This window comes from Mesocricetus auratus, unplaced genomic scaffold (assembly GCF_017639785.1).
Source record: "Mesocricetus auratus isolate SY011 unplaced genomic scaffold, BCM_Maur_2.0 Super-Scaffold_100007, whole genome shotgun sequence".
Lineage (NCBI taxonomy): Eukaryota > Metazoa > Chordata > Mammalia > Rodentia > Cricetidae > Mesocricetus > Mesocricetus auratus.
Genome location: NW_024429191.1, coordinates 56,682,490 through 56,708,152, shown reverse-complemented (window position 1 = coordinate 56,708,152; position 25,663 = coordinate 56,682,490). Strand labels below are relative to the sequence as shown.

The following is a 25,663-nucleotide window of genomic DNA, read 5'->3' as shown; positions in this document are numbered from 1 at the left end:
GCACCCACCACAAACCAATGACAGTTTCCAACACAACCTAGCTCCTTTTTAATCACTCAGAGGGCTCCCTGACACTCTCAGGACAAACGCCAGGCTCCACAAATAAGAGATACACTTACCCAGAAAAGTTTTGACACTGCACTTGAGCATTCGACACCACTGAATGACAAGGTCTATTCCTTCAGCAGGAAAAGGGCTGCCAGGGTCAAGCTCTCGAACCTGCTCGATCACATGTTCAGGCCCATGGAAGGATGCGTCTGCCAGAGCCACCAGCTCTAGCCCTGCCAGGCTCCAAGTGAGCAGTGCACGGCGCATGGGTGTGTTGCCATAGAGACGACGAGAGCGCTGGATGTAAATTTCAATGTTTTTGCGTTCCAAAGAGGCATAGAGCTCCTCAATTTTCCGGGCTGGCAGCAACTCCCCATGCTGCTTCCGCAGGGCAGCCACTTTGGCATCCAGCAGCTGCAGCCTTTTGGCACTCTCCTTACTTTCATCCTTCATCAGTTCGTAGTTATCATGAAGTTTCACCTCAAAGATGTCATCCAGGAAAACCCAAGAAAAGTGCTGAACTTTTAGGAGTAGATCGGGTGGGAGTGGGGCAGGGCTTGGAGAAGCCCAAGCATGAGCCCCTCCATGCAGCCCCTTTAGCCACTTCTGAACTCCCACAGCCTCATCCAAAGTTCGAGAGAAGTCATACTGATAAGGAAACTCCACTGAGACTGATCCAAGAGAGAGGAGCCAAACCCGGTTCCGGAGGGTCTGCAGTACAGGGAAGGGGTTCCTGTGGAGGATCATCTCCTCCAGCTCAGGTAGTAGCTGCAGCTCCACCTCTTTGAAGTTGAAGATGCTATTGCCATCAAAGCCAGCAGCCAACTCTGGGCAGTAAGCCTGCAGTGAACCTCCATGCCGGTTCAGTGACACACTCTCTGCAGCCAGGGTAATGAACTTGTCCTCAGCTACGAAAGCTGTCAGTTTGGCTGTGCTCACCTCCAGGGTCAGGTTTAGCAGCCGCCTAGGTGGGGATGGCTCGGGGAGATGGTCTTCCGGCTCAGAAGTGGACTGTGGAGGCTCTAGTTCATGAGATTCAACAATCTCGGGAAACACAGTAGCTTGTAACAAGTCTCGGCATTGTAGAGTGGACAAGACATGCTGGTACAAGTACATGTGATCTGGGGGGCTCCAGAGTAAAGTCAGCCCCGCACCACACTGAACCTTTAGGGTGTAAGAAAAGAATCTGTCAATCACTATGTCTCAGATCAGAGGTAACTGGAATTATTACACGTTTACCTGTTTCAAGAATTATATCCACCCACAAGGCATTCCTGAGAAATCACATTAATTACTGCCTTGCTTGGTATCCGTTAGTTCTAAGATGCTGTTAATAGTTGTCATTTATCTCACACTTATGAGCATGTACATTTCCTCTACTAGATTCTAAAATGCTTTGGAAATAGGGATCATGTGTTTTCTTTGGTTATTTATCATACTACATCTAATATACAGGGGAGGTACTCAATAATCACTTGGCTTTATGTTTCCATTCATACATTACCATTCAATGGACACTGTCTAGAAACAAGTGCAACTTGAAATGTTTCATCAACAGATTGAATGATCTGATTCTTAAAACACAGTGTAAAAAGTACTGGCCACACAGTTTAACACAGCAACTGACTTACTATGAATGTGTCCCCTTGTCATCCTGAAAGACAAAGTCAGTTCTGACAGCTCAAGGGATAGAGAAACTGAAATACCAAAGACACAGACGTTCTCTTAAGTCCAGTCTCTAAAAAGCAACCTCCTCAGCTCCCAAATGAAAGTGCTTCCCGCCTCCCAGGAAGATCCCATGCCCACCTTATACTCTAAGGAGAAAAAGACACTGGAAAGCCCCCATCTTCTGATCCCTTCTAGCCTTCTCAGGAGCTGAGCACTTGCATAAAAGTGTGTTGTGTGTTAGCACACACAGGCACCACAATGCACATACGGATATTAAAGGGCAACTTCCAAGAGCTGGAGCTCTCCTTACACTCTGTAAATCCTGGGGGTTGTCAGGACTAACAGCAAACATGTTTACCCAAGGAGCCACCACCAAGACTCTCATTTTTTTTCTTCAGATTTACATTTATGAATGTTTTGCCTGCATATGAGGTATCAGAACCCCCATTACTGGAGCTATTGGTGATTAGGAACCACCATGTAGGTGTTGGGAATTACACCTACAAGTCCTCTAGAAGAACAACAGTAAGTGCTCTTAATCACTGAACCATCTCTCCAGCCCCACTAATTTTTTTGCAACAAGGTGTCTCACTGAACCTGAAAGTTCCAGTCTAACTTGTACTGTGTGGCTGATACTTTTACACATGAGGTCTGCGAGCTTTCATGATCCACCTATCTCAATCTTTTTTTTTTTTTTTTTTTTTTTTGGTGTTTACGAGACAGGGTTTCTCTGTATTGTTTTGGAGGCTGTCGGTCCAGCCCAGCCTCGAACTAACAGAGATCCACCTGCCTCTGCCTCCTGAGTGCTGGGATTAAAGGCATGTGCCACCAACACCCAGCTATCCACTATTTTTTATATATACACTTTGAAATAATTATAATTAAAATGATATATCTGGTATCTCCTTTAAAATGACACCGGATCTTGGGGTAGGGGAAGTTAAAATGGGTACAGCTGTAACAAGATAGTCACAAATGGGCAATTACTGAAGCTGGAAATATTAAAGTTCAAATATTCTCGCTATATGTTTACAATGTAAAACAATGGTCACCAGCTGTCATTTTTCTCTATGTTTCACGTTAGTCAAAAAGTCTGAAAAGGGCTGGGTGTTGGTGGCGAACGCCTTTAATCCCAGCACTTGGGAGGCAGAAGCAGGTGGATCTCTGTGAGTTCGAGACCAGCCTGGTCTATAAGAGGGAGTTCCAGGACGGCCTCCTAAGCCACAGAGAAACCCTGTTTTGAAACACCCCCCCAAAAAGTCTGAAAAGCGTTTTAAGTTGTAGGAAAATCAAGTCTGGCCCCACAGCCCCAAAGCATTACCTCTAGAGAGCGGATGCTGCTGTGGTAGGTGAGGGAGAGCATGGAGAGGCCAAGCACAGGTGTGGGGATGTCAGGTGCCTTGCAACAGGGCTGCATCTTCTCTGTGACTGATTTTACTAGTGCAAGCACAAGCCCCTGAATCCCCACAGTAGAGGTTTCAGCACTGCCCAAGACAGTCAGTGTATCCAGTCGGACCTCCGAAGCACCTGACCAGAGAAACCAAGACAATCTGCATTCCACATTCTGAAATGACAGACCGCCCTTCCTCTTTCCTTTACTGACTTTAGTCACTTCCCCTAAACGATTCCTAAAACTTTAGGAAAACTTTAGATCTGGCAAAGCCAAAGAAGTTTTCCAGTGCCTACAAATGATCCTCAGAACTACACATATGAAAATAAAAGGCTATGTAGGAGCCAGACACACCTATAATCCCAGTTTTTGTTAGGTTGAAATGGAAGATTCCAAACTGAACTACTTAAAAAGAACATTGCCTCAAGAAAAAAAAAAAAAAAAAAGAAGACAAAAGAAACCCCACATTGGTCTCATTCTCTTGACCACGTCACGGCTAAAATTTCCCCATCTGCGTATTTTTCCATACTCGCCTTCAATAACTACTAAGCAGCAGCACAAAGCCCATTGTTCAAGCCGTCTAATGTCTCATGACTCTAACATGGAAACTTTCCAGACAATCAGCTTCCTTAAAGAAGAAGCTGACTGAACCAGCACAGGCTCTAAGCTGACACACTACCCACTTCCTGCTCCACTTACCAACCAGTGCAGAGAGAGTGAACAGGTTCATGTCTTCCACCTTCAAGTCCACCTTCCACAGTAAGGTCACAGACTCCCCAAGCGAAGACTTCCTAGGGACAGCTGACTTTTCAGACTGTGGAATCACTAAGGGTAGGATTCGAGACAGACACTGGGCACAGATGTCTGATATTTCTACCTGGAGTCCTCGAATAGTACAGTCAAGAAAGAGAGTATTGGATTGAGTGCTGGATAAGCTCAGGGGCTGGTTATAGCTACCCTAGAAGAGAAAGGAAGCCATGCAGATGCGGTTAGAATGTCCTGGTGCACCATCCACACCAAGAGCACCATCAATGCTCAGACGCATGTCATAGGGAGAGGAAGCTCTGTGGGCCCCTTCTAACCGCACAGCACCCACCTACCTGTAGTGTGAAGGAGTCCAGGACAAGGGCTTCACCCCAAACATGCATATTAGGTGGATGTGGTGCCCGCTGAATGTGGGACTCACTGCCCACCCGCCAGCAGAGGTGATCCACAGTCAGAACAGCTCGCTGGTGGATACTTTGTGGTCGGAGGTGCTGGTAATCTGAAACAGGTGTTAAAAAAGTAGTCTATCAAGCCACCATGGCCACGGAATAGGCATGGTTGTAACCAAAGAACAAATTCTTGTTCCCTTCCCATTCCTGAGTCTTACCCAGGGAGATGGAATTGAACCCCAAAGCAAAAGGTGGTGTGTCTCCAAGCTGAATAGAAATGCTGACATTGGAGATGGAGGTGCTGAAGATAATGGGAGCCAGGATCTGAGGGAAAGTTCTACACAGGGACAAGAATGACATCACTGTAACTGCAGCTTCCTAACAAGGAACAGAGTCCTGAAAGTTGTTGACAATTCAGCTTTGTTGTGAATCTTAGGACTGGCAACAACTAGAAAGTGAGGCTTATGTTTGTCAGATTGCTGCTCCTCCCAACAGTAATCTGAAGGAGCCCCAGAAAAATATGAAGTTAAACAAGATGAAATTTACACACCCATAGCCAAATATCAATATCAGCATGAGGGAGGCAGAGGATCTCTGTGAGTGAGGCCAACCTGGTCTGAAGAGCGAGTTTCATGACAGCCAAGGCTACACGTTGAAACCGTCTTGAAAAACAAACAAACAAAAAACCAAAACACCCCCCCCCAAAAAACAACAAAAACACTTCACCTTTTTTTTCTTTGTTTAAGATCAGGTGAACTAGCTCCTTGGGTCTCCAATGCTAGCATAAGCAGCCAATGAGAAAATTCCTGGTGTCGGTAATGAATGATACAAGTGTTCAAAACGAGAGAAGCTGAGAGGTCAATGGTGGTTACCTGGAGATAAGAAGACCCCAAGGTTTTACTCCCACAACTCATAATGCAACACTGTGAAGACAGCAGAGAGATTCTTGGTAGTGTGGGTGGCACACCTGGACATTAGCCTTGAGGGAGTTGAGGCAGACAATCCGCTGGCGGCTCTGGGACAGCAACAGCCCATCTGTAAGAAGCCAAAGAACAGATGAGGGGAAGCCAAAGGCAAGACACAAGATAAAACTAGGAGTTGGACAAGAAGATGAATAAATTGTTAACACCTATAAGTCAGGGTTATTTTCTCTCCTTCCCTACTCCAGTTACAACGATATTAAATCACGGAACCATGTAGGGCATTAACACAGAATGCTGGTCCTCCCTTCTCTTAGTAACAGTAACCCCTTCCATGAACCTTCTAGGAGGAGTTCAGTGCTCATCTGTGCCATATCATAGTTGGTTGTGAAGCTCCGAAGGGGCAACTGATCATCATCACGGTGGTACAGGAAATGCAGCAGCTTCAGTGTCCATGTCAAGTGCCTGGACCAGAGATAGAGTCTACATCAGAGAGATCTGGAACCCCATTCCTCCTTCCTCTTCACAGATAAGCTCAATAAAGATACTAAGACTAGTAACGGAGACCTAGCAGACAATCACCCCCCAGTCACAGGTGAGACCTCACCTCTTTTGACTGTTCATAGACAACACCACACTTGTGTTTTCCATCTTCACTTTGACTTGGTCTGGCAGCTGCTGGAGGAGGTATAGGCCAGGCAGAGTTGGTTCAACAGAATTCTCTGTCAAATCTGGATATAGGAATGAATAATAATCACAAGAACCATCAATCTTTAACATTCTCGAATCCTCCCAGCCCTGTCTTCTTTGGTCAAATCCTCACACAACAAGGAGGATAAAAAGATAAGCTAAGAAAATGCCTAAGAGGACACAAGGGCAAAATAACATCACAGATCTGGATACCTGGTGTACTTTCTTCCCCAGACTCTAAACGCACAAACAGTATGGTGAATAGTTACGTATAATGGAGAGAACATGGACTTAGCGTCTAGTAACTTACATTCATTTTCACTAACTATAAAGCCTCAGCCAAGTTATCTAGCCAATGGTCCCTGGGTTCTTTCCTTATTTGTAAAATGCAGAAAATGTAGTGAAAACATACATAAAACACACAGTATACATCTAACTCATGGTAAGTAACCCCCATGTCAGCTTTTTGACTCAGAACAAGAAAATGCCTATTTCCTCAGAGGTCATGGTATGTAATGACTCATATCTGAATGAATTGTGAAAACACTGTTTTTTTTCACCTTCCAAAATAATCCCCGAAAATAAGATAGACAAGAAGTTCAAAGACTGGAACTCTACCTGAACAAGAAACAGACTTGGATATCCGGCCTGGGGACTGACACAGTAGTTGACTATGGAAGAGACCTTCATGGAGCTCAGCATGAAGAGTCCACACATCCACTGTGATAGCCCTCAGATGCCAACTGCTGATGCCCACCTGCAGACACAGGTCCAGGGCCAGTGAGAGTTCTACTAGGCATGTATCCTCCTGTATAGGGAGTTTTGAAGTATTAGGTCAAATTGGAATGGTCTGAAGCCAGTGTGGTGATACATACCTATAACCCTAGTATTCAAAGAAATTGAGGTAAGAGAGTCACCATGAGTTCAAAGCCAGCCTAGGCTACATACCAGGTCAGCCATGGCTATACATGACAGAACAGTCCCCCCAAAACAAACAAAGAGAGCTACAATTGCTAGAAAATCTAGAACACGAGCACCCTAAACTCCTTCATATCTTATGCTCTAGACAAAATGAACTATCAGAGTAATCATGACACTCACCAGCTGACCACTCTTCAAGATTTTGCTGTTGATCTTTGATAGGTTCACCTGACAGATTAGACTGGGAAAGAAAAAATAAATAAATAATAAATAAAAGCACTTAGTCCTAGCAAGCAGGAAGCAAAGGAATGAGAACCTGATACCTAGGTAAGGAGGTTCTGACATTCAATTTCCCCAAAGCACCTCCAAACAGGGACACTAGAGACTCTGTCTACCCACCGCTTACCTTTTCCCATCACTGTCCACAAGAAACCTGCTTCTGCTCATCTGGATGTGCCACAGGGACTCAGAGGTGGCCACCTTGAGAACCATGATGTTTATGGCGTCTACGTGAATGGAGAACATCTGGAAGGAAAAAGGACAAGCAGCAAGCATTATAAAGGCATCAGTTTTCCTTTCCAGCTATGAAAGGAAGATCTTAATATTTTATCCCCCAAATGGAAAAAAAGGCCACCCCCAGTTCAAAGCCAACCAACCATCCCTGGAATACAGCTGAGAACAGTGGAAGTAGGCCAGAGAGATGGCCTGTCACACACTGCTGACAACTTGGGTTAAATGCCCAGACCCCACACAGCAGCTCACAACTGCCTGTAACCACCTCAATGGGATCCAACACTCTCAGCTGGCTTCTTCAGTCATTACACGTGCACGAGCGCACGCACACACACACATTTGAATTTTAAAAAGAATCGTAGAAGGGTTGGAGAGATGGAAAAGTGGTTAAGAGCACCAACTGCTCTTCCAGAGGACCCAGGCTCAATTCCCAGCACCCACATGGCAGCTCACAGCTGTCTGTACCTCCATTTGCAGAGGACCTGACACCCATGACAAAACACCAATGCACATAAAATTAATAGATGTTAAAAAAAAATCACAGTCTCACTTGGCAGAAGATCTTCAGCAAGGACGGGCTAAGGGACGGCTCCTTCCGCTCCACCTCCGTTTTCTGAGAGAACGGGGCAGAGAGGCTAGAAACCTTCTGTAGGTCTGTTCTGATGCGTACTTCTCCGAAGCACAATGCCACATAGTGTCTGTCCAGAGAAGAAGCCTCATTATCATCCCTTTCAGAGCGGTCTCCTTCCCTCCCTCACATTATCTCTCCAGTCCCTCCATGGCTCAAGTAACAGAAGAAACCTCCTGTTGTTTTCAGCATATTTCACAAAAGAGCACTTGGGCTAACGGGAGACTCAAGCAAGAACTTCCCTCCCACCTCTACTAAACTTTCTCCATAGAAGAATTTCGTTGTTAAAGCTCAACTTCAAAATATTTCCCAGAAGTAAAGACATACAGTACTCACGGCAGATCATAGCTAAGGAGTTTGCTGGAAATCCACAAGTTGTCAATTTCCTAAAACAGTATGAAAGAAAAGCTGTGTACACTGGCTGCTAGGGAAGCAATGACAGGCAGCTTTAGAAATCAGAAAAGGTCATGAGTCACGGGAGAAGGAAGTTCTATTGGCCCTCCCACTAAAGATAGCCAGTGCTCTTTCACTGGTTTCTCCGGCTGGCACTGGGCATCTTGCTCCTTATGGTGATGTTAGTTGAATTTGCTTAGTAGTTGCTTTTATGGATATGTTGCCACCCTATTTCCTCTCTTAAATTAGAACAGTAAGTTTCCTGTTATCTTTCTTCCATACCCTGGATCCTCTGTACCATTTCATTTTGCTTGGTGCTAGATAGTAAACAGGACTCAGCATATGCCAGGCTTTGCCACTGAAGCACTCCAACACCCTTTAATTCTGAGACAAGCCCTCACTAAGTTGCCCAGGCAGGCCTTGAACCTATAAAACTTCTAAAATCCTCTTGCCTCAGCCTCTTGAGTAGCAAGGACTACAGGAGTATACTACCAGGTCTAGCCCTATAAACACTTTAAGCAACTTGCATCAATTGCACCAATCCTCCAAGTAGCTCCTAAGATCCTCTTGGAGTTAACTAGGAAACTACCCATGAAAGAAACTAAAGTTTGAAATTTAACTAGATCAACCACTTGCCCAACAACACACACACACAAACCATGAAGGAAGCTAAAGTTTGAAATTTAACTAGATCGATCACTTGCCCAGCAACACACACACACACACACACACCACACGAACACACACGACGATTCCAAGAACTTACCACCGTCTGCTGGTGCTGCTGAAACTTAAGACTGACATTTTGGATCCAAAAAAATCGGAAGGAGCCGATCTTTAGCTCTGCCTGCAACTTCCGCTGACACCACCTGGTGGCCAACCGGACCACAAGCCACCTGCATAAAAATCAGTTTCATCTTAAGACCCTCTCCCCTGTTTGGCCTTGCAATGGGTGGTATCCTGAGGCGGGATTTTTCTCGGAAACTACGATTTTCCTAAAGCACTTCTCTGTCACATACTTTCAAGTCACAATAATCAGAACCACGGGTTCCTAAATTCAAACGAAACCAGACAAACTAAACTTACCAAGACAGTACAAAAAGAAAAAAGAAAAAGAAAGCAACCCTCAAATCTTTAGGAACCCCAAAAGGTCGTCAAAAGCTGTCAAAGTGAAGGCAGCCGTGTTAAACACGTCATCACACACTCTCTAGAGGGTCGCTGTCTGCGTCCCCACCCTGCAGAGGTCACACTCGAGACAACTCAAACACCGCTCTTCCCCAGACAACCAGTCCTCCGGACCTCTCTCCAGGGCAGAGTTGCAGGTGCCCTTCGCAATCCGGGAAGAGGACATGGGCGGGGGCGAGTGGGGCAGGAAAGGAGACCACCGAGAGAGGTCCCTTCCTCACACACCTCCTCAGTTCCTGGCCTCTGCATTGCTTAGGGCCCCGCCCGAGCTTCAGCGCCCCGCGCCCCCCCCCCTCGCCTCCCCCTAGTCCAGGCTGAGCGCCCCCTCCCGCTCCCACTCCCTCCACCTACTGCGCCCGATCAGCCCGCGCCTCCTCCAAACCCTCTTCTTCGTCCCCCCCCACCGTGTGGCTGGAACCCCTCACCGGCCTAGGAAGAGTGCGCTAAGCGCAACCAGCAGCAAGATCAACAGCGCGGAGAGAAATAGAGGCATTTAGGTCCGGGTCCGGCCCGGCCTGGCCCCGACCCCCGCCATGCCGGGCCCCGACGCCGGAACCGCACAGCGCCGCGGCGGGCCTCGGCCGCGCACGCACACGCAGGGCGAGGAAGCGTTGGTGCGCGCGCGCACCCCCGCCCTGAAGGATCGCCGACCATACCGATGTCTCCGTCCGCGTCCCGCCCCGCGCACGCAAGCACTGAAACCCGACCCACTGTTTGCGCGGAGTGGAGGCGTGGCTCTGGAGAGGGCGGGCGGACGAACCGCGAACGCGCTGGCTGGAGCGCCGCGCCCAGGGCGCACCCTGCCCTTGCGCAGCCCACTGTAGAGCTCTTAGCTCGCGCAGCGGGGCGTAGGTCGGGCCGGCATTCCTGGAGGTGACCTGGGTGGCTCATTTCCGCCTCGTGAAGTTCCACTTCCAAAACGCATTCCCTAAGGCAGTTAAGAGCCCGCCTGGCTTTTTATAGCCTGTCAGGGAAGCTGGCTAAAGTTATGTGTCCCTAGGTCAGATGTGATCCTGTCTCCAAAAGACTGAAGAGGAAACAAAGAGGTAATTGAAAGACCTCAGATATTACCTCATCCCACAGGGAAACCAATGTCTACTTTGTTTACTGTCTGAATACTGTTCTGCCAGTTAGTATCTTTTAACATACTGCGTGCAAAGAGCCATTCTGTATACTTTATCGAAGTTTTAGGTCTGTGCTATGTGTATGGCATCACCAAGAACTGGACCTGGGACAGGTGTGATATAGGGGGAGTAGTGAATATTGTTCTGAGCCTCTTAATTACATGAACTAGAGAACTCAAGGTCAAATCAGGTCAGAGTGAATTTTGATTTCTTCATTGTAAAAGGAAGTAGACAAGGTCTGTTATTCTCATGAGTCAGTGTTTGAATAATGGCTTACTAATACAGTACAAGATAAAGAAATCCTGATGGTTGCAAGGCATTATGAAGTATTTGTGTTCTTGGCTCTCAGGTCCTAATCTCCATACGACCCTTCCAGAGTTTACTCAGAATTTTGGCCCCTTCAGATAACAACGTCAGGGCCTGTGGGATGGCTCTATGGGTAAAGGCCCTTGCTGGCAGGCCTGAGGACTCATGTTCCATCCCCAAAACCCATGTGATGGAAAAAAGGCACAAACTCCCACACCTGCAGTGTGGTTTCTCAATGCTCAGGGATAATCCAAGAACTCAGCCCAAGTCACACAGAGGTATATCACAACACATCTTATTCAAACTCATTTTTTGGGGGTCTTTGCAAACACCAGGGCAAGCAGAGTAGCAATCCAAATGAGGCAAGAAACAAATGTTCAAAGTGAATCAGTAACTGGTGTTGGTATGCACTTCTAGAGTCTGGAGTCTGACACTGAGCAATTTATTCTAGGCATATTTAAGCACGGCATAATTTTGGGAAAAAATATGATGATCATTAACTCAATGCAGTGTGTGCAATAAAACTTAAAACATGTTCACATTGAAACTCTTTACAGGGATGGAGTCATGGCTCAGTGGTTTAAGAGCACCGACTGTTGTTCCAGAAGACTGGGTTCAATTCCCAGAACCCACATAGCAGCTCACAACTGTCTGCAACTCTAAGATCTGACACTCTCATACAGACATACATCCAGGCAAATCACCAATGCATACAAAATGAAAATAAGTAAGTTTTAAACAAAAAAGAAACTCTTTACAAATTACATATGGCCTCTTCCATAAAGATGCATTCTATAACTGAAAGCAATATTCAATACAAGGGTATAGGAAGAATGACAGAGTTTAACATAAAAGTCTGTGGGAGTCAGGAGTGGCCAGGCCCTATACAGATAGCACAGAAGTGACCTAGGTAGGCTATTGTAAAGTACATGTGACATCTCCCATAAAGATGGGATGTAATAGGCCGGGCTGTGGTAGTGCAGGCCTTTAATACCAGCACTTGGAAGGCAGAGGCAGGCGGATCTGGTCTACAAAGCTACAGAGAAACCCTGTCTCAAAACACACACAATGGGTGCTATTGACTGTGAACACTAGGGAGGAAGAGTCTGGGGGATTAAGGTATGGTCTGGATCTACGAGTAGCATGCATAGATCACTGTTGAGTGAAGCCATTTCCTTACCAGCTGCTTTGTTTTTTTCCCACCAGTCACCTGGGTTCTGCCATGTTGTAGTCCCCAAATAACACACAGGACACTATATTAATTATGAAGTTGTTGGCCTTGCTTGTTTCTTACTGGCTAGCTCTGACTTAAGTATTTACTCCATAATTGTTAATCTAAATATTTCTCTTACCAGAGAAAAGGGTCCGGACTTCTTACTCCTATGGCAGCTACATGAGGACTCCCTGTGTTTCTCCTTCCCAGAGTCTTCCTAGACTCCTAGTCCCACCTATCTTGCTTCCCTATTGGCCAACAGTGCTTTATTGACATATACACAGGACTTCCTCATCAGATCACCAGGCTATTTTTTTGTTTTTTGAGACAGGGTTTCTCTGTGGCCTGGAACTAGCTCTTGTAGACCAGACTGGTCTCCAACACACAGAGATCTGCCTGCCTCTGCCTCCTGGGTTCTGGGACTAAAGGTGTGCGCCACCACTGCCCGGCCAGATCACCAGACTATTAACTGCATCCATTTCTAGATTTCTGAGTAGAAAATAGGTATACATCTCCTCTGTTCCTGTTTCCCTAGTGCTTATCTGTGAGCACAAGGACCTTGTGCCCTCTACATACTTATTCAATCTGGTCACTCAGCTAAAATAGCTATTGATTTCTGTCTTCTCCCACAAGTCTCTACTCCTAGCCAACTTGCAGCTTGTTGTCACGTTGTCTTTATCTACCTATCTATCTGTCTGTCTGTCTGTCTATTTATTTATTGAGGCAGGGTTTCTCTGTGTACCTTTGGATTGTAGACCAGACTGGCCTCAAACTTACAGAGATCTACCTGCCTCTACCTCTCAAGTGCTGGGATTAAAAACCTGTGCTACCACTGCCCAGATTTGGGCATGTGATACACAGACATACATTCAGGCAAACACTTATATACATAAAGTCTAAAAAAGGAAGAAAGAAAGCCAGGCAGTGGTGGAGCCTTTAGTCCCAGCCCTCAAGATGCAGAGGCAGGCAGAGCTCTGTGAGTTGAGGCCAGCCTGGTCTACAAATGAGTTTCAGGACAGCCAGGGATGTTATAGAGAAAACGTGTCTCAAACGGAAAGAAATTCCACCAGATTGCAGTCACTTCTGTTCACCACTGACAAGTTTAAGAAAATAGGAACAAGCTGGTGATGGTAGTGCATGCCTTTAGTTCCAGCACTCTGGAGGCAGGGACAAGCGGATCTCTGTGAGTTTGAACCAGCCTGGTCTACAAAGTGAGTTCCAGAACATCCAGGACTGTTAAACAGAGAAACCGTGGGGTGGGGGGTGTGGGGTAAACAAGCAAAAAACAACCTTAAAAAAAAAAAAAAAAAAGAGCCAGCCTGGTCTACAGAGCAAGTTCCAGGACAGCCTCCAAAACAATACAGAGAAACCCTATCTCCAAAAACCAAAACCAAACCAAAACAAAAACGCTGGCTTCCAAGAGGTAAGCAAAACTGTAGTATAGTTTAAAAGACCAAGTCAAACACAGTTCCTATCCCAAAATTACTGTTTTTCGCTTCTTCATCGTTAAGTGTATCTACCTTGCGTCAAGTCTGTGGAGATGAAATGGAGGCTCGTACACGGTATTATCAGCGAATTATGGTTGGTTATGCTAACCATTAGTACTTTTCTCATCTGAATAATTTTAGTTGTTTTTTTTTTTCTTTCTCACTCTTTGGGGAGCCTGTCACTCTACTCCCAAATAAATCCATGGAGACCTATTACACTTGGCTTTAGCTTGGCTGGCTTCTAGTCAGCTTTTCTAACTTAAATTATCCTGATGTCTTTAACTACATTTTGCCTCAGAGCTTTTACCGTTCTATATTCTGTGTGTCTTTCTTTCCCTCTTATTCCATGGCTGGCTGTGTGGCTGGCCCCTGGTGTCTCCTCTCCTGCTTTTCTCAATCCTCACTCTTCTTTCTTCCCTCAAGCCTAGATTTCTCCTTCTGTTTATTCTCTCTGCCTGCTATACCTGCCATTTTCCTCTCCTGCCTCGCTACTGGCCATTCAGCCCTTTATTAGACCAATCAGGCATTTTACACAGGCAGAGTAACACAGCTTTACACAGAAAACAAATACAACATAAAAGAATGCAACACATCTTTGCATCATTAAACAAACAGCATAAACAAATGTAACACATCTTAAACTAATATTCCATAACACATAACAGATCTGGAGGAAGAGGTCATTAGCTACATGTTATGGTGACTCTGAAGGTCTTAGTGAAGATGTGCTGGGGAGGGAAGCAGTGAAGGGACAAAGAAAAGGCTTCTATGCAAATAAACCTGGTAAAATGGCCCACAGAGAAGATTCCCAGCATCTTGAAAGTCTTAGGACTTGAGGATTTTGCAGGCAGATCCTGAAATAGCTCCCATTATAAATGACCACACAGTGACTAAAATTCTCTTTGTGTTTTTTTATTTATTATTTTGGAAAAAGAAAAATAAGGGGAAATCAAACAAGTTAACAATCCATGATGCCTGAAGAGTAAAATTTCCCAGCTAAGAGGGAAGTTCCTCAGTTTCTCTTATCAGTATGAATGAAAAGGCTCTCTACCTTCATAAACAGGTCCTCACTAATTCTGGGAGATCAACAATTCAAGTGTGAAGGGCTGCAGGTCCAAAAGCAGCCACTGTTTTCTACGGTGCTTCTTCATCTCAGTGGGGCCTAAGCCACTGCTCAGAACCTGGAGCAGGGTTCCCAGGGTAAAGCAGCATCAGATGTCTACAAACACTGTGTGGTGACAGTGGCTCAGAGGGCTAAGAGTCACAGCTCCGCATGATGGACTTCTGCCTTCAACAACTCACTGGGCTTCATAAAGATGCCTTCCATGGCCTTCCAGTAGTTGTTCTGACTTGGCTGGGCCATACCATGCACCTCTTTTTGTCCACTTATAGGTCGACCATATTGTTCTCCTGTGACAGACAGGAGTACTTCGGTGGAAGAATGTTTGAATCTCACTTCACCATCTCTTACCCAGTAAGGTCCATTACAGAGCACTGTCCAGTCATCCAGATAGTCGCCTTCACCTTCCTCCCCAAAGGCACTCACCTCCTGAGAAATAAAGTGGCAGCATTAACATACCATATTGACGGTCAGGTCTGAAAGTGGATGACTGGAGCTCAGAATGGCAGAGCACACCTATAGTATATATGTTAGACTATATGTATAGTCCTAACATTTGAGCAGTGGAGATAAGAGGATGGGGTCAAGATCATCCAGCTGCATAGGCAATTTGAGGCTAGCCTAGATTACAAAAGACAAGTCTCCAAATAAATAAGGAGTCAACGAGAAAAAGTAAAATTTTCCAAAAAAAAAAAAAAAAAAAACTGGAACTTTCTGTTGTTGCACAAATTTGGGATTGTTTTTTTGTTTCATTGTTTTGCTGCTGGATTTTGGTTTTTTTTGAGACAGGGCTGCTCTGTGTAGCCCCAGCTGTCCTAGAACTTGCTTGTAGACTAGGTTAGCCTCAAACTCAGACATCGTCCTGCCTCTGCCTTCCATGTGCTGGGATTAAAAACATGCATGAGGCTGGGCTGGACCGATAGCCTCCAAAACAACACAGAGAAACCCTGTCTCAAAAAACCAAAAAAAAAAAAAAAACAAAAAAACATGCATGTACCACTATACCTTGCTAGTAGAAAACATTTTTTAAATTAAATAATGGAAGAATAAAAAGACACAAAGGGCATAAGAGAAAACTTGTATGACTCAAACACTAATGCCTGCCATGTGTTTTATTCTTTACGTTTTTTTTCCTGTTTACTTTTTAAATGTCACTTATGTGTAGGTGCACACATGCCATGGCATGCATAAGGAGGCCAAATGACGACTTATAGAGTTGGCTCTCCTTTCACAATGTAGGTAGGTACAAGATCAAACTCAGGTCATCAGGTGCCTTTACTAACTAAACCATCTTGCTGGTGGTCCTTAATTTTTTTTTTTTTTTTAAGTTTTTTGAGACAGGGCTTCTCTGTATAACATCTCTGGCTGTCCTGGAACTCAATTTGTAGACCAGGCTGGTCTTGAACTCACAGAGATCCACTTGCCTCTGTCTCCTGAGTACTGGCAAAGACAGATGGATCTCTGGGAGTTCAAGGCCAGCCTGGTCTACAGTGGGAGTGTCAGGATAGGCTCCAAAGCCATACAGAGAAACCGTGTCCCGGGAAAATAAAAAAAGGATAGAGTCTTGCTCAGTTGCCCAAGATGGCCATGAGCCCATGTGGGCTCAAGTGATCTTCCTTTTAAGCAACTGAGTCTCTGGGTGCACACTGCTGCATCTGGTCTTCTAAACAAACTCTTACTATTTAACTTCATTCTAAATATTACATTGTGGGGAAGGGACAGCATAAACATATACTTCTTTGTTCTGTCAGGTGAGGACACAAAAGAAGTTCCAGCAGCACATACTTGTGAAGAGTCTAGATCTTGGTTCTAATACCATTTTCCAGTAAACAGAAGCAAGTTCACTAGGGAAATAGAGGATTTCAGAAGTGAGGCAAAAAATACACCAGATGAGCCTTGAGCATCTTTTTTTTTTTTTTTTTTTTTTTTTGGTTTTTACGAGACAGGGTTCCTCTGTATTGTGCCTTGAGCATCTTTTTTTTTTTGGGTTTTTCGAGACAGGGTTTCTCTGTGGCTTTGGAGGCTGTCCTGGAACTCACTTTGTAGACCAGGCTGGCCTCGAACTCACAGAGATCCGCCTGCCTCTGCCTCCCGAGTGCTGGGATTAAAGGCGTGCGCCACCAACACCCGGCTCCTTGAACATCTTTTAGTGCCAGAAAATAAGCGAGTACTTTAAAATGCATGTGTCCATGTACACACAGGTGATCGGATCCTATCAAATGGATGGATGTGTAAGTCAACTGAAAGAATTACCAAAGGCAAAAGCTGGAAAAATTTGAACAATAAGATGAAGACAGTTAACATTGGGATGATGAGGTTTGTTTTTCTGTATATATGTTTCTCTTATTTGTTGATGAATAAAACACTGTTTGCCCAATAGATGCAGGAAGATAGGCAGAAATAGGAGATGAGAATTCTTGGAAAGGTAGGCAGAGGGAAACCGGGAGAGACACCATGTAGCAGAGGAAGGAGTTAGCAGGTCCAGACCCTTCTCTGGTAAGATAAGACCAGGTAGAAATGCTTAGATTAATAGAGCTAGCCAGCAAGAAGCCCAGCCATTGGCCAACAGTTTTATAATTAATATAGCATCTCTGTATTTGGGACAAGGCAGCTATGGGACCTGGCAGCACAAGAAAACCTCTGCAACATTGGGTTATAATTCAAAGTACAATATATATACACACACACACACACACACACACACACACACACACAAACAAACACACACATATACATACATGTATGTGTGTGTGTATCCATGAACTCATACTGGTATAAATGAGTAAATGAATCAAGAAAAGACACATCCCGCTGGGTGATGGTGGCAGGCTCCTTTATTCCCAGCACTCGGGAGGCAGACCTCTGAAAGCACCAGGTATGCATATAAGGCACATACATACATGCAAGCAAAACACTCATACACATAAATCTCAAAACAAAAAACTAAAACAAGAATAACCTGTGGGGGGTAGGGGGCTGGAAAGATGGCTCATCAATTAAGAGCACTAGCTGTTCGTCCAAAAGACCCAGGTTCAATTCCCAGCACCCACATGGCAGCTCAAAACTGTAACTCCAGTTCCAGGGGATATATGTCATCCTAACACACATACAAGTAGGTGAAACACCAATGCATATAAAATAAAAATAAATAAAATTATTTAAAATAAAAACTATCCAATGGATTTTAAATTAGGAATATTGTTGTCAACATTGCTATGTTAACTGTAGCACATTTGCTTCACTAAGTTACAGGAGCAAACTAGGGCAGATGAGGTTTTAAAAAGTAGCAAGGAGATGGAGCTTAAGAGATAGTTCGGCACACTTATGAGACAGTCATTTCTCCAAGTCTGCACAAAAGAGAACATCCATACCTAAAAAGAAAAGGGTTAATGTGCTCATCTTAGTGCACATACATTAAAATTGGAATGATACAGAGATCAGCATGCCCCTGCTCAAGGAGGACACACAAATTTGTGGAATGTCCCATATTTAGGAAGGAAGTGTCAGGGTGCACCATATAGCATAGGTTGGTGAAGAAAGGCATTCCAAGGTGAAACTTTAAGGCCTAAGTGACAGCAGAAAGGTCTAGCCTATCTGATGGACTGAACCACAAACAGCCATACAAAATTGGATTTATTGATTGTTACACAAAGTATTTCCTCATACCAAGGTCCCTAATCTAATTTGCATGCCTTACTAAAGGAAAGCATCACATGTCCCCATGACTCTCTAATCCTTTATTATGTATCCCCTGCAATACATAATAATATAAGAGCCTCTTTTAATTAAATTTTAATGTCTTGTAAAAAAAATAATAAAATAAGAGCCTCAGGTGTGCCTGAGGTATCTTGTGACAAAAGTCCTGGGATGGCTGCCATGCCCCTTCAGCAAAACAATCAGTTTTCCACAAGGATTCTTCAAGGTCAAAGAACTTCCTCTTTTTTTTTTTTTTTTTTTTTTGTCTTTTGATACAGGGGGTTTCTCTGTGTAGCCCTAGCTTCCCTGGAACTAGCTCTATAAACCAGGCTGACCTCAAACTCACAGATCCACCTGTCTTTGCTTCCCAAGGGTTGGGATTAAAGGTGTGTGCCACCACTGCCGGATCCAAAGTACTTCTAATAAACAGCTATTTAATCCCTTTAATCCCAGCACTCGGGAGGCAGAGGCAGGCGGATCTCTGTGAGTTCGAGACCAGCCTGGTCTACAGATTGAGTTCCAGGACAGCCTCTAAAGCCACAGAGAAACCCTGTCTCGAAAAACCAAAAAAAAAAAAAACAAAGACTCTGCTAAACTCCTATGGAAGGGAGGGAGGGAGGAAGGGAGGGAGGGAGGGAGGGAGGGAGGAAGGAAGGAAGGAGGGAAGGAAGGAGGGAAGGAAGGAAGGAGAAAAGAACGAAGAGATCAAACAAGTCAACTGAGCAAGGCAGAGCAGATGTGATGGCTATTATTGGTTGTCTGGAATGAACTACAATCCAGAAATGGAGGGCACACTTGTGATCCAGATCTTGAGGCTGGAAAGCACACCTTTAATCCGGCCACACTGTCTGCTGGAAGTGTATGTAAGGACAATGGTAGAAGGAAGGGTTTGTTCTTCACCTGCTAGGCCTCACCTTGTCAGGACATCTGTAAGGATTCAGGCATTATGCTGGTCTGCTCCTGTTACCTGGCAGAATATACTCAGGCAGTACTCTGGTCAGCCCAGGGTTCCATTAGCACTAAGTCTGGTGTAAAGGGTCCCTTTAAAAGACAGACCCCTACCCACTTACACTCTCTCTGCTCTTGCCCCCCACAATAAGCTCCATGCCCCCCACACTAAACTCCATGGTTAATTAATTAATGTATCTCCTGGCTCGTGTTCTATCACAATCTATCCAATTTAAACAAAAGACAACATCCATTCCTTCTTCAGTATCCTAGCAGACCAACTGAGACACCCAGCCTCATGAGACTGAGCAGCTACTAGAGTCTTGGACTTTCCACTCATAACAAGCCATTCTTGGACTGCAGTCTGTAAGTCACTCCAATAAACTCTCTCTCTCTGTCTCTCTGTCTCTGTCTCTGTCTCTCTCTCTCTCTCTGCCTCTCTCTCTCACACACACACACACAGATTCATTCCATAAGTTCTCTGACTCTAGAGAACCCTGACCAATACTGCAGGGATGATCCACTGCATTCCCCCTCACCTGGTTTCCAGAAAGAGGTGAAGTGAAATGGTGGCTGTGGAGGTTTCGGCCAGTGTTGATGTGTGTCAGCCGGATGGGCTGGCCACACTTGATGGGAGTCCCCCTTTCACACACTGTGGCAGTCTTCCCCCGTATTCTCCAGTAACTGTTGCTGTCATCCACAGAGGTTACACCTGTCACTGACTGCTGCCCACTACCTGCAGGCAAAAAAGAAAAGAAAAGGTAAGGCAGAGAGGAGAAGCAGTTTGGAGTGGTTCTGAAGAGCCATTTTCAATATGATGGGAGCAAGCAATGACCCATCCTCAGTTGGCAAAGCTTCTACAAAGTTTACAATGTTTTTATTTTTTTATTAGATGTACATCTACAGGCCAGAAAAGGGCACCAGGTCTGATTATAGATGGTTGTGAGCCACTTTGTGGTTGCTGGGAATTGAACTCAGGACCTCTAGAAAAGCAGCCAGTGCTCTTAACCTCTGAGCCATCTCTCCAGCCTGTTTATAGAGACATGTCCTGTGACATGGCCATTTGTTAACTCTTCATTGCACCTTTAAAGCCTTGGACAAGCTATGAATCTGACCCTCTGTGACTGTGATGAGTTCAGCAATGAGACAGGATGCTAAACAGCCAGAGTAAGAAGAAAAAACGGTTTTAGGTCTGGTGTTGTATGTGGAGAACCTGGTATCCATGATTATGAAAACTGCTGTCTAAAGATACTGGCACTGGTTGGAAGCCACTTGCTCCTCCTATTGGAGGCACTGGGGTTGGGTGGACAGTTAGCAGAGGAATACCAGCTATAGTTGCTCAATCCCCAGAAGGACCTGTCCGAGTGGCTGCAGGTCTGCCCCAATAGGTAATGACACCACAGAGAAGAGAGACTGCAGCAGCTGCTGCTGTGGCTGCAAGAACTGCTTGAGCTCCCACCAAGGTTCTACCATGATGGGGACCCCACCACCATCTGCTTCCTCAGATGGTCTGAGATCTCTCACGAGCCCACCAGTTAGCCTTCCCCTGATCAAGGGGCACCTACAATGGGCATTCCCTCTTTAGGAATGAGACCCTCTTCCTCAGGAATGTATCCACCACGACCCTAGGATATTATTGGCAAATACCATACTTTCTTGTGAAACTGAGTAGCCTGTGAGCTTTCTGTCCCCTGCTGCACTAATTATAGCTAATGATAAATACATAGACCAATTAAATTGATAAAGAGAGAGAGAGAGAGTTCAACCTAACTCCTTCATCTTCCAGGGCGCCAAGGATGCGCCTTGTCACAAAAGTGGTACGGTAGGAAGCAAATACTATATTGGTAAAATTTTACTTAACCACAACGTTAAAATTTAAAACATGCTAAATGTTTTCATATACTGTAGATGAGATACACCTTAAAATGTGTGGAAAAAGCCAGTGAGATACAGGAAAAGGCACCTGCTGCCTAAACATGGCAGCCCAAGTTCATCCCCAGAGCCCACATGGTAGAAAGAGAATTGGCTCTTGCAAGTTGTTCTCTGGCTGGCTACCAGATGCATTCAATGACACAAACACATCCTCTGCCATACTAAATAAACATGAAAATGATTGGTTTTAACACGTCACACCAGAAAATTCCATGGGAATGGATTAGCAAGATGGCTCATCAGGTAGAGACATGCCAACAGGCCTGGTTACCTAAGTGCCATCTTCAGAACCCACATAAAAAAGCTGGGCGTTGTGGTTTGTACTTGTAATCTCAAGGTGGAGAAAGCCAACCTTGAGCCCCCTGACCTGCCAGCACAGACAAACTAGTGAGCCCATGAGAGATCACGCGCCAAAATAACAAAGCGTGAGCCAAGGAGTGGGTAAAGGCACTAGTCACACAAGCCTGACAACCCAACATCAATTTCCAGAACCCAGGTAAAAAGTATAAAAGGGGGGAAGAGATAGTTACAAAAGTACTGCTCACTGGGCGGTGGTGGTGCTCGCCTTTAATCCCAGCACTCAGGAGGTAGAGGCAGGAAGATCTTTGTGAGTTCAAGACCAGCCTGGTCTACAAGAGCTAGTTCCAGGAGAGCCTCCAAAGTCACAGAGAAACCCTGTCTCGAAAAACCAGAGTACTGCTCTTCAGAGGGCTGGAGACCAGTCGACACCCATACAAATCACTCATAACTACTTGGTAACTCCCATTCTAGGGAACCCAACGCTTCTAGCCTCAGGCACCTCTACTCATAAGCACACACACACTTTCTTTTTTTGAGACAGGGTCTCTCTATGTAGTCCTGGCTGTACTGGAGCTCTGAATATAGACCAGGGCGGCCTGGAACTCAGAGATCTGCCTGCTTCTACCTCCTGAGTGCTGGGAGTAAAGGTGTGCACCACCACACCCAACACACACATAAATCAAAAATAATAAAAATACTATTTAAAAACAAATATAGCCGGGCAGTGGTGACCCACGCCTTTAATCCCAACACTCAGGAAGCAGAGGCAGGCAGATCTCTGTGAGTTGGAGACCAACCTGGTCTACAAGAGCTAGTTTCAGGACAGCCTCCAAAGCTACAGAGAAACTCTGTCTTGAAAACCAAATATAAAAGGGAGCAATGACTTGACTCAATGGTTACAGGTACTGGATGCCATGCCTGATGGCTTGAGTTTAATCCTGAGGATTCACAGTAGAAGGAGAGAACCTTTCTCCATACACACAGACATACGCTGAATGCCCCAAATTGTCCTCTGGAAAGTTCTATGCCAGTCAGGACTTCTCTCAAAAGTTGAAACTAAATAAAATATTCTTTTATCATATAAATTTGTAAGTCATACCTTATCTCATGCAATTCCACATGTTAAAAATACTGAGTGAAATATGTAACTGTTGTTTTTTGAGACAGGTTCTCTCTATGTAGCTCAGCTGTCCTGGAGTTCACTTTGTAAACCAGACTGGCCTCACAGAGATCCACCTGCCTCTGCCTCCACAGTGCTGGGATTAAAGGTATGTGCCACTGTCTGGCATGTAGCTGTAGGTTTTAAAGAAAAATGTACTATCACTTACCAAGTTCTTTGCTTAAATAATTTGAATTTTTTGTTTATTTTTCTTTTCTTTTTTTTCTTTTTCTTTTTTTTTTTTTTTTTTTTTTGGTTTTTCGAGGAAGGGTTTCTCTGTATTGTTTTGGAGGCCGTCCTGGAATTCACTCTGCAGACCAGGCTGGTCTCGAACTCACAGAGATCCGCCTGCCTCTGCCTCCTGAGTGCTGGGATTAAAGGCGTGCACAACCAACGGCCCGGCTCTCTTTCTAAGTACTCTTAACCATTGAGCAATCTCTCTAGCACTGTTCTGTACATTTTAATCATCTCTCTAATTTCTCATTTTCTTTTCAACTCTCTACTTCCTCAGAAGACCTCCTTATACCTTGGGAGTAGCCAGAATTCTATCTGACCTTATTCTGTTCCTAAACACTTGGGGGTCCAAATAAAGTAACTCAAGTAACATTTACTATAATTTTTCAGATTGAGAACCACATAGTTCATCCTGAGCTATTTGATCTATTCAGGTATGTCTTCAACCACTATCTAGACAAGAATGTTGTATCTAGGCAGTAAAATGACTCACACACACACACACTGGATAAATGTAATTAAAAAATTAAAGCCTTTAATCTCAGCATTCAGGAGGCAGAGGAAGAAAGACCTCTGCAAATTCAAGGTCATTCTGGTTAACATATTGAGTTCCTGAGAACAGGACAGGCTAGATAGACTGTCTCAAACAACAAGAACAAAGCTTTTAAAAAATATTGTATATAACTCTATATCACAGATTCCTCTCCTAAGGTTCAGACTGAATATGGCTTCAAAATCTGGCTACCCACAAGGATCATGGGTAGAGATTTGAAGTCTACTAGACCTCTCTCTAACTACATTTTAATTTAGTAGATCCAAAACAGGAAACAGATTAAATTAAAATGTAGTAAGCCCAACAAATAGGTAGGTGTTTACTGAATAAGGTGGCTAAGAATACAAAGATATACCAATGATGACTATACATTCCCTAAACTAAACTGGTCAGACAGGTTCTTAGAGTTGGAACCACAGACTAACCCAGATGGGTTAGTTCCTCTCTTACATCTCACATTGAATCTCATAACTTTTACTTCCCCCTTCCCCCCAATATGAAGACAGAACCTTTCAAATGCCTGGCAAATATTCTGACACTTAGCTAATTAGCCAGTCTTCGAACTTTTTAAAGATTTATTTATATTACATATACCTGTATATATGCTTGCATGCCAGAAGAGGGCACCAGATCTCATTACAGATGGTTGTGAGCCACCATGTGGTTGGGGAAATTGAACTCAGGACCTCTGAAAAGCAACCAGTGCTCTTAATCTCTGAGCCATCTCTTCAGCCCCCCTCCTCTGAAGTTCTTTTGTGTTGTTTTGAGATAGCTCTCACTATGTAGTCCAGGCTGATCGTGAAGCCACAATCCTCCCAAGTCATTTGTCTTGTTTTATTGTTTGATCCACTACTGTATCTCCTGTCTAGAACAATAGTAGACACCAAAGAAGGAGCTCTTTACATCTATGCCGAACGAATGAACCCACAAATACTTAGTATTAACTGCATATGATAAAAAGCAGACTTTTCTTTGCAATGTCTGTAAGTTATTCAAGAAAATTATTGCTAAATGGAATAGTGCCTAAAGGTATGAGTGAGCTAAAAAACAAGTACAAGACAAAGGTTTGTAATCAAAGAGTGAGTTCTTGAAATCTAAAACCTCAGGGATTTAACCTATTTTTTAAAAGATTTATTTATTGTGTATACAGTGTTCTGTCTATGTGCATGCAGGCCAGAAGAGGACACCACATCTCATTACAGATAGTTGTGAGCTACCATGTGGTTGCTGGGAATTGAACTCAGGTCCTCTGGAAGAGCAAGCAGCCAAAGCTCTTTTTTTTTTTTTTTTTTTTTTTTTTTTTTTGGTTTTACGAGACAGGGTTTCTCTATATTGTTTTGGAGGCTGTCGGTCCAGCCCGGCCTCGAACTCACAGAGATCTGCCTGCCTCTGCCTCCGGAGTGCTGGGATTAAAGGCGTGCGCCACCACCGCCAGGCGCAGCCAATGCTCTTAACCTCTGAGCCATCTCTCCTGCCCCGAGACTTAACTTATGTTGTCATATTCTATACGTCTCGCTCTCCAGCACAAAATAATGGCAGCCCATGGAATCTGAGGTTTTAAACCTGGACAAATTTGGATTCAACCCTGTCTCCATCGAATATCTCTGAGTCTATTTCTTCACCTGTGAAAACAATTTTACTATCTATCTCAACACAAGGTTTAAAATTGAAATGTATATGTGTAATACGTTTAGCACATAACTCATCAGACAGAAACTAACATCACGATTAAATTTCCTTAGCAACTCGGTCGTCCTCGTCGAGAATCTCCCTAGGGCACCTCTAACTTTCCAAGACCACGCCCTCAGAATGAGGCCCCGCCCCTTCGGGGATTCTATAGGCCTAGGCAGCCCACCCAACCCCAGTTGGTCCCCCTCAGTACCTGACCCATAGCGCACGTCGTGAGAGTGCAGTCGGACATTATGGCGCGTATTGAGTAGCTTCACCACGGAGCCACAAGTAACGACAGCCATATCGGACGCTCCCACGGCGCTCCATAAACCACCCAACAGCAGAAGCAACAAGACAGCCATCCCGGATTCGACAGCCCCTAATCATCTAAGAAAATTTGGCCCTTCCCC

At 44.6% G+C, this 25,663-nt stretch overlaps 2 protein-coding genes and 1 non-coding gene across 3 annotated transcripts in view; 1 reads left to right on the top strand and 2 right to left on the bottom strand.

The window, feature by feature from the left end:
- Nucleotides 1-10,109, bottom strand: part of Kiaa0100 (KIAA0100 ortholog) — a 31,673-nt gene extending 21,564 nt beyond the window's left edge. The window contains exons 1-16 of the mRNA XM_040749234.1: nt 9,936-10,109; nt 9,092-9,221; nt 8,269-8,318; nt 7,855-8,002; nt 7,198-7,316; nt 6,972-7,032; nt 6,489-6,678; nt 5,788-5,911; nt 5,521-5,645; nt 5,228-5,295; nt 4,987-5,132; nt 4,479-4,597; nt 4,207-4,370; nt 3,806-4,064; nt 3,038-3,243; nt 120-1,212 (exon numbers count right to left, since the gene is read on the bottom strand). Of these exons, the coding sequence (XP_040605168.1) occupies nt 120-1,212; nt 3,038-3,243; nt 3,806-4,064; nt 4,207-4,370; nt 4,479-4,597; nt 4,987-5,132; nt 5,228-5,295; nt 5,521-5,645; nt 5,788-5,911; nt 6,489-6,678; nt 6,972-7,032; nt 7,198-7,316; nt 7,855-8,002; nt 8,269-8,318; nt 9,092-9,221; nt 9,936-10,003 (3,070 nt within the window). The 5' untranslated portion in view covers nt 10,004-10,109. The remainder of the gene's footprint in view (nt 1-119; nt 1,213-3,037; nt 3,244-3,805; nt 4,065-4,206; nt 4,371-4,478; nt 4,598-4,986; nt 5,133-5,227; nt 5,296-5,520; nt 5,646-5,787; nt 5,912-6,488; nt 6,679-6,971; nt 7,033-7,197; nt 7,317-7,854; nt 8,003-8,268; nt 8,319-9,091; nt 9,222-9,935) is intronic.
- Nucleotides 10,110-14,536: 4,427 nt separating this feature from the next.
- On the bottom strand, nt 14,537-25,658 carry Sdf2 (stromal cell derived factor 2). Its single transcript, XM_005077023.4, has 3 exons — nt 25,465-25,658; nt 19,944-20,140; nt 14,537-15,189 (listed from the first exon to the last, which is right to left on the bottom strand). The coding sequence occupies exons 1-3, from the start codon at nt 25,613-25,615 to the stop codon at nt 14,902-14,904; spliced, it is 636 nt and encodes a 211-aa protein (XP_005077080.1). The 5' UTR covers nt 25,616-25,658; the 3' UTR covers nt 14,537-14,901.
- Nucleotides 18,152-18,253, top strand: LOC121141611. Its single transcript, XR_005878591.1, has one exon. It is a non-coding gene; the product is annotated as a U6 spliceosomal RNA (small nuclear RNA).
- Nucleotides 25,659-25,663: the final 5 nt, after the last annotated feature.

Excerpts from the sequence above, each read along its gene's own strand:
- Sdf2 (XM_005077023.4), bottom strand. The coding sequence starts at position 25,615 with ATGGCTGTCTTGTTGCTTCTGCTGTTGGGTGGTTTATGGAGCGCCGTG. Across the intron at positions 20,141-25,464 it reads CGACGTGCGCTATGGGTCAG|GTAGTGGGCAGCAGTCAGTG; the intron begins GTACTGAGGGGG and ends TTTTGCCTGCAG. Across the intron at positions 15,190-19,943 it reads CACCTCTTTCTGGAAACCAG|GAGGTGAGTGCCTTTGGGGA; the intron begins GTGAGGGGGAAT and ends TTTATTTCTCAG.